General features: G+C 35.6%; 2 protein-coding genes across 2 annotated transcripts in view; both read right to left on the reverse strand.

The window, feature by feature from the left end:
• Positions 1-562: 562 nt before the first annotated feature.
• Positions 563-4,477, reverse strand: LOC113521945 (zinc finger protein 26-like). The gene is made up of 4 exons (XM_026907626.3): positions 4,245-4,477; positions 3,642-3,775; positions 3,061-3,397; positions 563-2,616 (listed from the first exon to the last, which is right to left on the reverse strand). Exons 3-4 carry the CDS (start codon positions 3,376-3,378, stop codon positions 607-609), a joined length of 2,328 nt encoding a protein of 775 aa, XP_026763427.2. The 5' UTR covers positions 3,379-3,397; positions 3,642-3,775; positions 4,245-4,477; the 3' UTR covers positions 563-606.
• A 1,522-nt stretch (positions 4,478-5,999) lies between these two features.
• The window catches only part of LOC113519958 (uncharacterized), a 33,126-nt gene continuing 25,925 nt past the window's right edge, over positions 6,000-13,200 (reverse strand). The window contains 6 exon segments of the mRNA XM_052891926.1: positions 6,000-8,152; positions 8,803-8,867; positions 10,753-10,815; positions 11,318-11,386; positions 12,510-12,564; positions 13,121-13,180. Of these exon segments, the coding sequence (XP_052747886.1) occupies positions 8,039-8,152; positions 8,803-8,867; positions 10,753-10,815; positions 11,318-11,386; positions 12,510-12,564; positions 13,121-13,180 (426 nt within the window). The 3' untranslated portion in view covers positions 6,000-8,038.

Genomic DNA, 13,200 nt, shown 5'->3' on the forward strand with positions numbered 1-13,200 from the left:
ATGTCAAATGTGCATTATCGCCCTAAAGAAACCTTAATAAATCTTTTTTGAAAAAGGTCACTGTAGTGTTTAAGGAAAACAGGCAGGGAACTTATTTCTATTTTATGAACCAATAAAATTTAATAATTTTGAATTAAATTTATTAGAAAATTAGTTCATATTGATTCTTGTAATAATGTCATAATGTTGGAGGGAAAGGGATTGTTAGTAATGGAGACTGAGAATCCCATTGCTAGTAATATACCCAATCAGGTCGACCTCCTCGCGGTTCCCCCTGGAAACTATCATGGTTAATTCCCGATGAATTCATCATGATGGGCTAACTGGCCTGTTTTCATTCTCATCTACCACCCTTCACTGGTGCTCCGCCAGCGTATCCCGTTAGCGCAGGCGGGGTTATCATACCATTTTCACCCATCAAAAAAAAAAGTCATAATGTCCCTGAATAATATATCCATATCCATAGACGTAAGGACAGTACTCTCATATGTTACCACCACTTCTGGGGACAGTTTTATTTACCTTAATTATTTATACTGGCAATAAAATGATAAAAAACTACTATAACACCAAATACTTTAATAAAAAACAAAACCATTTAACAGCTCAGCTGATAGTTGGGAGATCACAGTGTTTCTTTTTGACGTGGAACCGCAACGAAGTGTTGTACTTGGTCGCGAACGGACACACCTCGCACTTGAATCGTTTCTCTGCGGAATGCTTATATTTATGTTGGACTAAATTCGCTGGCAATATGGTGGCATAGTCGCACTGGTCGCATGTATACCTCTTCTTTCCCGTCATATGCGCTTCCTCATGGTATTTCAGGATGTACTTGTTCATAGTTTGGAATGGACACTTCGTGCATTGCAACTTGACACCCTGATCGGCGTGTTTCTGCTTGTGCTTCTCCATAGCACCTTCATAGTACGTTTTATAGCGACACCCAGAGTAATCACAGTGCAGCGTTGTCGCATTTTTATGCCGCAACATATGCTGGGTCATACTCGCTCGGTTTGTGGTCGTGAATTGGCAGTACTTACATCTAACAACTTCGACGTCTGTGTGCTGATTCTTTATATGCATCTGCAGTTTACTAGTTGGCAATATTTCACCACAAATCTGGCACTGTGTATCTTCAGACATATGGTGATTCTGCTCGAAGTGCAACCTCAGTTGATCCCATGCAGGATAGGACTCGGAGCATTTTGTGCATTGAAAGGGGTCTTTTATATCTAATTCCTCCTTTTTCACATCGAAATACGGCTCAGAGGGATCCCGTATCCTGTGCGCGGTGTTAAAGTGACGGCACAACTCGAACTCGTCGAGGAATGTTGCGGGACATTGTTCACATTTTTGCATTTGACTATGGGTCAAATTGCTCACTGGATGCTTGAACAGCACGTGCCGCCGGTAACTCTCTTTCGCTTTAAACACCTTTTTACAGTATTTACAAGTGTAGGACACGTTCAGGTGCACTTTCATGAAGTGAGGTTTGAGTTGCCTCTTATCGTGGAAACCTTCATTGCACATATTACAAAAGACAGTCTTGGGTAAGTCCAATTTGTGCGTGCACCTTAAATGCTTAGCGAGACCGCCCTGGGAAGCGAATATCAACCCGCAAATAGAACATTCCTTGATCGCCTTCACGTGGGAATGGTTCAGATAGAGTTCCCTTGTATCAAATTGCTTATTGCACACTTCACAGTGTGAGCCTTTGTCGTGTTTTCTTCGTACGTGCCTTTTCAGGCTCTCAATTTTATCGTATGACAAATTACAAATCCTACACTTAAGTCTAAAATCTTCCTTTAAAGCGTTGTGCTTCCTCCTCATATGTAGTTTGAGGAAATTAATTGAAGAGAAAACTAAAGGGCACTCTTTGCAAGTGAACTCACCTGTTTTCTCATTCATAGAGTTTTCTAATGCTCCCTCCTTCATTTCTTCTTTGACGCCATCCTCATCCGGCACTTTGTGCTTCCTTTGGACGTGGCGCGCGTAAGTCTCCCGTTTACTGAAAATCTTCGGGCAAAAAGGACAGTTGAACCACTGTTCGACTATGGGCTTCTTTATAGTGGAGTGTTTCCTCTGCATGTGTACTATTAGACTTCTGTACTTGTCGTAGGTCAGGCCACACTCCTCGCATATGTGCTTGAAGGACTCCTCAAAGGAGCCATGTTTCCTTCTCATATGCATCCGTAGCCTGGTCATACCTTTGAAAACTAATGCGCAGACATCACATGTCCGCTCCTCGCTATCATCAGGTATTGCATTCGGCCCGTGTTTCCTTTTAATATGCGCGACTAGACTATTCTTCATTTCATAGGACATTCCACAGTAATCACATATATGCTTAAAATATTTTCTAAACACTTTGTGCTTTCTCTTTTGATGCATGCGTAGGGTTTTGGGCGATTGAAAGACTAGATGACACACTTTGCATACGTGGGACGGTGCAGATTCCACACCCTGACTGTATCCGAATACAGATTTGTCATTGATTATACTTTCGAAGGTCAGCAGCACCGCTTCATGGTTCTGCTGCTCAATTTTCACCTCTGGCTCCTGACTGTCTTCACTTTGAGGACCTTCTACCATTAAGCTTCCATTGTTAGCAAACTGAAATAGGTAAATATGTATGTAAATTATGAAGGTCACAGCTTATCATTACACAGCACAAGGTCTACATCATACCATTCCCCTGGAAACCATTGTAATTAATTCTTGTTACATTATCACAGTGGGCCAACTGATCTGTTTCCATCCTCATCTATCATCTCTCACTGGTGCTCCACCAGTATATTCCAAAAGCGCAGTCAGAGATGCCATACCATTTTCAACCATTAGGAAATAAAATCTGACAACAAACAATATATGTGTATAGATATACACAACCCAGATACCCAAACATAATACCATTATGAATTTTTTTTCCTAAATTGTCCCATCTGGATCACCTTAGTTGGCCTTGTTCCCTTAGTCACCCCTTATGACATCTAAGGGATGAACAGTATGTTGATGATATATGGTATTCCGCTATAGAAATATTATTTTGATACTTACATCATTAAAATCTAACTCCACCTCAATATTCTCAACCTTAATATTAACCTCTGGATCTAACTTTATATCCACAGGGGGAACTACTTCATTCTCACTGGCACTGATATCTCTGGTTATAGTCACTGGCGCCTTCTCGTCTATATCTTTAAATGGATCCTCTTGATGTTTCTTTTTCTTCTTCTTCTTCTTCTGTTTGATCTCATAAGTCATTGGTTCGTCTGGCAAGAAAGAAGTGGGATCCTTCCTTTTAGGGCTACGAGCACCATCCTCGACTTTAATTTTAATTTTTATATCAGGCTCTTCTTCTTTTATAGACATCTTTGATGCTTTATCTAATCTGAAAATTTTGAATTAGATTATATGAATAACTAGTGATACGGCCAGGCTATGCATGGGTAGATAGAACTTTTGAAAATAATATAGTATTTAGCCGATGTTACTTACTGATAATGCAGCAAATCAATTTTACAAGTTTAGAATTTTATGTAAATATTACCAAAAAACAAGAAAATTACATACAATTACAGTTAAATAATAAAATAATTCGACCACAATTAAAAAACAAATTACATTACTCATACCTCTAAACTAGGGGTACGTAGACACCATAGAACTCCAATTGCTCTTAATATAATTGTACTTCCTGTGCTCTCTTGTTTAATCATCTTATCACCAACAAAATTTTAAAGTCGCTTGGCGACGTTGCACTCTTCACCTATGAACAGACAATCAATTTATATTTTATTTGTATTACTTTCGAACATCAGTAGATTCTGGTTGGATCAATTATTTGTGTCTTTACATTTTCACTAAGTTCTATTGAAACAAACTATAAAAAAAAAATTTAATATTAAGTCAGAATGAAAGTTAAATAACATTAAAAATACAGTTTATCCCGTCCACCAAATTGAAATATATTTAACTTTACAGTGACACCTCTCACATAAACCAGTTATTGTGCTAGTACAATCAAGAGATATTTACATAAAATACAATATCTAAATATCTGTATAAGGAATTTATTATTAGAATAAAACAAATGTTAATGTTTATATTACTATCAGGATTTTCATATAGCTGCCATTTGGAAGCATGCGTAGTTGTGTTGATTATGAACGCTATTCGGCGTGAAGGCTAATAGAAAAATATTATATGTATTACACGTCACTTGATCGTAAACTTACCGAGTTATCTTTAATAGTAATACTATCACCAAAATTCACAACTTATAGTTACTATGGCATATTTTATCACTATATATACATGTTATACGTAATATTTAATATCTCCTTTGTATTATGTACAGACGCCTTTGTGCTAAAAATCAATAATTTTAATATTAAATCATTATAAAAAAATGGAATGATCAAAATGGCCTATAATAAGCTATTGACGTTTTCACTTTTCAAGATTTTTGACAAATTGACAATCGTCTAGATGTCATATGTCAGAAATGTCAACAGTGATAAGTAATTAAAAATATATAAAAAATATGACGAAGCAAAGAAACTAAATTCAAACAGCCATGTCTGAGTGTTTAAAATATGCAAGTTTCTCTAATAACTTTTAAATATCATTCATAACTGAAATTCATAAAGTTCTATAATATATTGGACACAAAATACAGGCAATTTAAAACAACGGCAACGACGCATAAAGGTCTCCAATTGCCTTATTTCGTATTACTTTGTAGACATTTTTGTATACGCAGTCAAATTTTAAATATACGTTCAAACGAATACAAAATTTAATAGTTCTTAGTTTCATAGTAAATTTTACCTTTAGTGTTGTCAACTGTTTTTACTTAATACTTCGATGATTTCAAACGAACATACGACCCGCCTGATGGTAAGTGATCATCAAAATCTATAATGTCATAGGTGTCATTATAGCGGAGAGAAACTTAAAATTTTCATAAGTCAAAGCTCCAACTGATGGAAAGCTGCAATCATCGTATATAAAAATGACATTTTGCTGTCATTTATTGATGAATAAATAAATAAATGAACAGAACTATACACTCACATACGCGCCCTTACACTCATACATACATGTACACACACACCGAACGAATTCATATATACTCACACGTTCAGATACAATTACACATATATAACATACACTCTATAACATACCTACTCGTGTCACACATTTTTTACTTATATTTTAATGCATTCTTATTAAACCTAGCATATGATTTGTTTTTGTTTTAAAGTTATACATATCGAAAGCTATTTATTTTGTATACGCATTATATCTGATTTTTTTTTTTATGTACTCACCATCATCTTTTTTGTGAAAGTTTTCATTTGTATAATTTGTACTGCTCGAGGTAAGGGTCCTGGTGATTTGTAATACAGGTTTAACACCTAGTACAGGCACCAGCTCCCACAAATAATATTGTCAAAGTATTTGGCAAGTTATAGATATTAAGTCCTTAATTGTTTGTGGTGAGAAATAATAATAAATAAATAAACTATGGTCATCTGAGAATATACTGTGACACCAGAGGTACAACTTTACCATTGCTGAGAATTAGGACATTGTACCTTTGAACTATATAATTTCAATTATATATTCCATTCTCTTAACCCTAAAAGGGTCATATGCCATTGATTTTTACTCATATCTGCTTAAAAATGCCAAAGAAATCTTTGTCGTGTTGATGTCATTTACCCTTGTCACTAAAAAAACTGTATCTCCTCTAAAAATTATCCAATCTTAATATTTTTTTTTTTACAGCAAGCTAAACAGCGACTGATTTCACGAGCGCTATGACGCTCGTGGCACTTTTAGCTGCAATGCGCACGAGCGTGATGGCGCTCGTCAGCACTCAAAGGGTTAAACCGAAACACGACCACTCTATTTTATGAAAATCTTAGATTTTTACAGGAAAACTAAGAATTAGTTTAAGAAGATAATTAAAATATTCAACGATATATGATTGTAAAAATATTTATTTACATTAGATATAAATATACAATGTATACAAGTATTTGTACAATGCCCAAAATAACAACAATGACTCGCATAACAAGTTTGGACTGATTTTGAAGTGGCATTACTTTAAACTTACCTCTCAATTTGAGAGTTTCGCTAAATTAGTTTTATTAACCATTAGGAACTAAATTTATATTAATTTTAACTTAAATATATTGGAAATCTAATTTATATTGGTCCTTATAGTAAAGATTTCGCTGTCATAGAAAACAAAAAATTTTTTTTTTTCATTCTAATTTTTGTTGAAGCTTCAGTACACCTACATATACTGACTATGCCAGCTTCATAGGGAGTTTTTAAAGATAGGTTTAAAGAAATGTCGCCTCAGAATCGACACAGTTATTCGTGTTTACACATGTATAAAGAATTTAAAGTGAATTTGAAAATTTATAGCATCATTTAAAGGAAGTGTTTTCAGTTAAACTATGTATAGTAACTTGTTAAATAGGCAAAGAACGAGTGAAACCGACAACTGTTTTAAGTACACTGTTTATTCTTAAAAATAGACGGCGCGGGCGCAGCCGCTGTGCGCATACGCATCTGCACAAACATAACTGAACTAAAATTATTTGTCGTTTTCCGACTTTTGACAAAATGTTACCAGTTTCCCTGGTGGAACACTCCCTTAAAAGGACCCTAAGGATTTTGATTTCATAACTGATATATTTTATATACCTGATTCTCGTAATATAATAAAACAATACTCTATAATGTATGGTAAGAAGCACAGCACTGCATCAGGCCACGTTAGATGCTTTTTTTTATACAACTTAGAATGGTAAACAAACTAACTGCCCACCTGATGGAAAGTGGTAACCGTCGCCTATACACATGAGCAGTACCATGGACATAACAGAGTGTACTGTTTCGCCCATGATACCCCCCCCCCCCCCCTCCATGCGTTGCTATTCCCGAGAACTCAGGTGTTATTCCTCTGTACCCTGTATGCTTTCGTATAACGATAGCGGTCTGTAAACACTTGACACTAGAGGGCGGCACCCTCACACGAGTAGTATTGTAGCATACTTATAAAATTATATACTTTATTAATTTTGTAAAAACACGCAGACAAGTGTTAATATTTTATATATATATATATATATGTAATACGGTCGGTGGCGCACGCAGCTTGTTTGTTGTACCTATGCGCGCGCAGGCCGCGCATGCGTATATGGAGGAATATTGTTGTTGGCGCCACGGCACACATGTCGTCTTAATATTATACCTTTTTTATATTTTCTATTGTTCTCCTTCTTTACTATTATTACTGTATTAATAAACGTTTACATTATACATTCTACAAATATCATTCTCTCCTAATATTCATTCGCTTTAGTATTTATAATACTAACTAATGATGTGCCGGATATTCGAAAATATCGTGAATATCCGAAAAAGGCTTGTCTGTTACTTTTTGGCAAAACTTGAACAAATCTTTTATATTTTTAAATTTAATTACGTATATTATTACAAACTGTATCCCGCGGCTTCGTTCGCGTGAATTAATATAAAATATTTTATGCCTTAAATTAGGATATTACTTATCCATGTAGCAAATTCCATTAGAATCCGTTCAATAGTTTTTTCCGTAAAGGAACAACAAATATCCTTAAAATCTTTTTACTTTATATGCAATTCTAAATAATAGACTGTGTGGTCCCGGCCAGGGGTAGCCTATTCTATGGCTAAGGGGTAGCCATAGAATACCGTGGGTGTCGTAAGGGACGGGCAGCAGCGTCCCTCTTAAAACATCTCTAAAGACTAACTGCGGTTGCCAATCCGCCTGCCAAGCGTGGCAACTACTGGCAAAACTCTAAAGGTTTATGTCCAGCAGTGGACAGTTATAGGCTGATAAAATGATGACACCATATTCATCACCGTTTTCACGAAAACTTATTAACCACGACTTTAGCGATCCGGCACATCAGTGGCAGTGACAGACTAGACACTAGCAGTTGCCCGCGTGTCCGCTCGCTGTCTACGCGAGGGAGCCGTCCAGCGGTTTATTGATGGCCACCCAGCCGGTCTTGCCGTCCGGCAACTGTATCTGTATTAAGCGCATCACGCTGCCGTGCTCGTCCGACACGATCATCTGGAACGTGGACGGTCTCAATACAGTAATATAATAGGGGGGGGGGGGATTGTTAGTAATGGAGATTAAGGGCCCTATTGCTAGCAATTTACCCAACCAGGTCGACCTCCCCGTGGTCCCCCGTGGAAACCATCGTGCTGAATTCCAAGTATATTCATCACGATGGGCTAACTGACCTGCTTTTTTTTTTTATACGACTTAGAATGGCAAACAAGCTGACGGCCCACCTGATGGAAAGTGGTAACCGTCGCCTATAGACATGAGCAGTACCATGGACTCTGTTATGTATACTGTTTCGCCTATGATACACCCCATTCCTGAGGACTCAGATGCTGCTTTTTTCGCAGGCGAGGTTACCATTCCATTAAAAAAATACAGTACAATATAATAATAATAAAGGGACTGTTATTGAAGGGTACTAACAGCGCCACTGCTGGCAATATACGGCCTGATAGGGTATCAGATCGACCTCCACGCGATTCGCACTGAAAATCATTGTGGTTCTTGTCAAGTTGTTCACGATGGGCCGACTGGCCTGCTTTCATCCTCACCTATCATCCCTCACTGCTCCGCCAGCATATACCGATACCGTAAGCGGGGTTACCATTTCATTTTCACAAATAAAATTTAAGTTTTTATAATTTAATCACCTCGGGCTGGCCCTCCACATCGGCCTCTATGGTCGCTCCGTCCACTTTTATTGATTTTATATCCTCTGCAAAACAAAAATATATTATTAATATTAAAAAAAAAATGAATCACTCGATTGAAGAGTTGTGTATAGACATGTAAAATGTATAAACATGTATACATATATCGTGTATATATATATATATATATATATGCCCTGGGTTCGATCCCCGGCCAGGTCATGATGGAAAACGATCTTTTCCTGATTGTCCTGGGTCTTGGATGTTTATCTATATATGTATCTATTATAAATATAGTACCGTTGAGTTAGTATCCCATAACACAAGTCTCGAACTTACTTTGGGGCTAGCTCACTCTGTGTGATTTGTCCGTATATATTTATTTATTATTATTATTTATATAATAATAAATAAATATATACGGACGAATATATATATATATATATATATATATATATATATATATATATATATATATATATATATATATATATATATATATATATATATATATATATATATATATATATATATATATATATACTTTTTAAAGATACCTAATACATATGGGGGAAAGGTATTATTAGCAATGAGGTCTAGCAATAGCAATAGGCGCTAGCAATACACCTTGTCAGGTCGAGCTCCTCGCCCATGGAAACCATCATGTTTAATTCCAGGTGTGTTTTAAGTGTATTCTCACCAATCATCTACACTAACATTATAAAGAGGGGGGAAAGGGATTGTTAGTAATGAAGACTGAGAATTCCATTGCTAGCAATATACCCAACCAGGTCGACCTCCTCGCGGTTCCCCCTGGAAACTATCATGGTTAATTCCTGATGAATTCATCATGATGGGCTAACTGGCCTGTTTTCATTCTCATCTATCACCCTTCACTGGTGCTCCGCCAGCGTATCCCGTTATCGCAGGCGGGGTTACCATACCATTTTCACCCATTAAAAAAAAATTATAAAGAGGAAAACTTTGTTTGTTTGGTTGTAATGAATAGGCTCAAAAACTACTGGACCGTTTTTAAAAATTCTTTCACCATTCGAAAGCTACATTATCCACGAGTAACATAGGCTAAAATTTATTTTGGAAAAAAAAATTCCGTAAAATATTTGGGTTTTTCGGACACAAGGTGTAAAAAAGCAACCAGAAAAGTTACTTATTTTGCGTACGCTGCCAAAACTATAAAAGATAAAACCATAAAATGTTCTAATTAATTGTAGATCTTATAAATATCTACAAAAAAGTCCGCGACACACTATACCTATCTATGTCGATGTATGTGAGGCACAACAACCATTTTTTTATTTAAAAATCTTGAATTTTTTGTGCACTACATTTAAATGCATTTATTTTACTCATGCTGTTAATCCTTATCAAAATAAATTATTTCACCACTAAGTACAGTTTACGTAGATAATATTTGGTCTTTGAATGATTAAAATTGGACGTTTTGTTTTGAAATTAATGCCGAAATTAAAATATTACGATTTTTTTATTTATACAAATTTTATACACAGCCATGCAAACACAGCTGCGTCACGGTTGAAACACGAATGGGACAGAGGTACCTAAGCAATCGACTTTTGTACAAAGTCTGCCTCTGGTAAATTTGTCAACAGCTATGTGTCAATGGATATTAAAAAAATAAATTATTTTAATCATTGTTTATGGATTTTATCGTCGGTAACAAGCTCAATGAATTAATTAATGTAATTGTTTTTATTTCTAATAAGTTTACTATTGTAATCTACTGATCCACCGGTTACTACGAGACAGGTCTACGAGCCTAGTGTAGTAATCACTGATTAAAATAAAGTAAATTATGCAGTCGCCTTTTTTTAATAAAGTTATTACTATTATTAATCTTATGAACACAATAATAATGAGTATCTATATATCCATCTAAAGGAAGCCTGATAAAAAATGGTGAACACTCACGTAATGTCAGCAAAGACTCTTCACCGTCCGGTATTAAATTTATTATATTGTTTGACGATTTGCCTGAAACAAAACATATTAATAATTATATTACAACGAATATATATATATATATATATATATATATATATATATATATATACACAATATAACCCTACCAAATTCAGATACAATCTGCTTGCATACTTTCTACATAAACTGTGTCGAATATATAATCTAGTAATGTAAAATTTGTCATTGACAAATAATTGACATATCAAACGTTTTCTATACACTAGCCTGCTATGAATTGGGATAAATAGCAACTGATGGTGTATCCCTCGTCCTCTTTTTACTAATTATATTTGCATAAGAAGGAAGGAGGCAACCGTATCATTTACAGTTTTTATTTTATCATTCCTTCTATGTAATTCCTTGTTCTTAGGATTCGACTCAAACCCCTTTAGCTTATTTACAACTATATATATTTATGTATATTTGTGTCAGACTGTACAGTCTACCAAACAGCACAAGTGATGGCAAATTAACTGAATATGCCAAGGATATAGGAGCGGACTCTACGTACCATCTTGCAGTATGATTTTCTTATCGCCCGTTATGAACAAGTTGGTTGTGCCGCCGTCCTCCGATATATCTGAAAACATTAATCACTTATTAGCCGACTTCAAAAGGGGGGAATTTGTAATTACGACTTGTTTAGGCAACAATTGCGTTTCTCTCCAGTTCTCAACTGAAACTGCATTCTGAACTGGGCGGTAAATTCATAAAAAAAATTAATATTTAAAATGCTTACAATTTTTATATGGATATTTTTTTTTTATAGCGGAATATAAGCTTCTCCCTTAGAGGGGGTTTTGCCAGTAGTTGCCACGTTTAGCAGGCGAGTTGGCAACCGCAATTAGGACTTAATGATGTATTAAAACAGACACTGATGTTCATTTCTTGACCACTCAGACCTTTAGTCGCCTCTTACGACACCCACGGGAAAGGAAGGGAAGAATTTTTAGGCAATACATTGCTTCAAATAAATTTAGATTTAAATTTCTATATAAAAAAAAAAAAATAGGAAACGGTATTAAATCATTTAATTACTAAATAAGAATATTGTGCATCGTCATTTATCATTTCAGCCATTGTCCGTCCACTGCTGGACATAGGCCTCCCCCATAGACTGCCATAAGGAACGGTCCTGAGCCACCTGCATCCAATGACTCCCTGCAAATCTTGAGAATATTGTACAATGGAACATAATACTAATAGCATTTAGCTGATTGGCATTATGGCCGATTGTAAATCCTAGGCTTACGTACAATGGAATTTATTATATTTGTAGGATTGATGGTAGGGTTCATCTTTTAAACATATTTAATCAATAATTAAAAAGAAGCAATAAGTATTTCACAATAAATCGAATAAATGTTTAAATTGTCCAAGTTAACAAAACACTGTCTCTGGTCGCTGGCCCGTGCGCGGTATGCGCGCGCAGCCAACAATCACAAAGCGCCTGCGCGACCTGCGCGCGCATCTTGCGAGCGAGTGCCGTGACCAAGCGTCGTCATATAAATATATATATAACAAAATGTTCGTTTGTCTGCTTGTTTTTAAAACTCAATTATATTATAAGAGTTGACATATATTATAAACATTGGTGAGTATTATCTCACCACATATTTGCAATCACCTATGATACATAAAGAGCTTTTCAAAACAAACTAACAGCATTATTTAACTTAGAAAAATCTGTACACTTCACTTACCCACAGTCCCTATGGTGTTCACATCCAATTCAGTTTCTTTCGTTTCATATAATATCTGGAAAAAAAAAACAAAAAAAAATATATAAACATTTACTGAATGGAATGAAAAATGTCTGGATTCAGGGTATTGTCAATTAGGCTAACTTGGGTACCGAACTTTTCTAAATTGACTCGGGAACACAAACTGGGCACTTTTTCAAATTTTTATATAGTTTATAAGCGAGTTTATAGTGCTATATCCGCCATTTACATTAAAATATTGTATATATATATATTCATTATTATAATATTATCTATATGTAATAAAATATAAATGTCAATCGTTATATCAGCCTTTAACTATCCACTGCTGACCATAAACCTCCACCTAGGGGAGTTTTGCAAGTAGCTGCCATGCTTGGCGCCTGCCGGATTAGCAACCGCAGATAAGCTTTAGAGATGTTTTAAGAGGGACGCCGCTGCCCATCCCTCTACCATAAGTTTCTTAGTTGCCTCTTACAACACCCACGGGAAAGAAAGGGAATTCTATGCCTGGACCATAGATATTAAATACGTTTGGATTTTAATAAATAAATAATGTATTGCGAAAGATTTTGAGACTAAATACTCACATTGTTATCATATTTGTCGTCCGTCTCCAGGGTGGAAACGTTCACAACCTCCATGGTGGTCTGCGACAAACAATAAACAA

Source organism: Galleria mellonella, unplaced genomic scaffold (assembly GCF_026898425.1).
Source record: "Galleria mellonella isolate WM207_F2 unplaced genomic scaffold, CSIRO_AGI_GalMel_v1 utg146, whole genome shotgun sequence".
Lineage (NCBI taxonomy): Eukaryota > Metazoa > Arthropoda > Insecta > Lepidoptera > Pyralidae > Galleria > Galleria mellonella.

Coding starts and splice junctions, on each gene's coding strand:
- LOC113521945 (XM_026907626.3), bottom strand. CDS start 3,378: ATGTCTATAAAAGAAGAAGAGCCTGATATAAAAATTAAAATTAAAGTC. Junction 2,617..3,060: donor TGGAGTTAGATTTTAATGAT/GTAAGTATCAAA, acceptor TACCTATTTCAG/TTTGCTAACAATGGAAGCTT.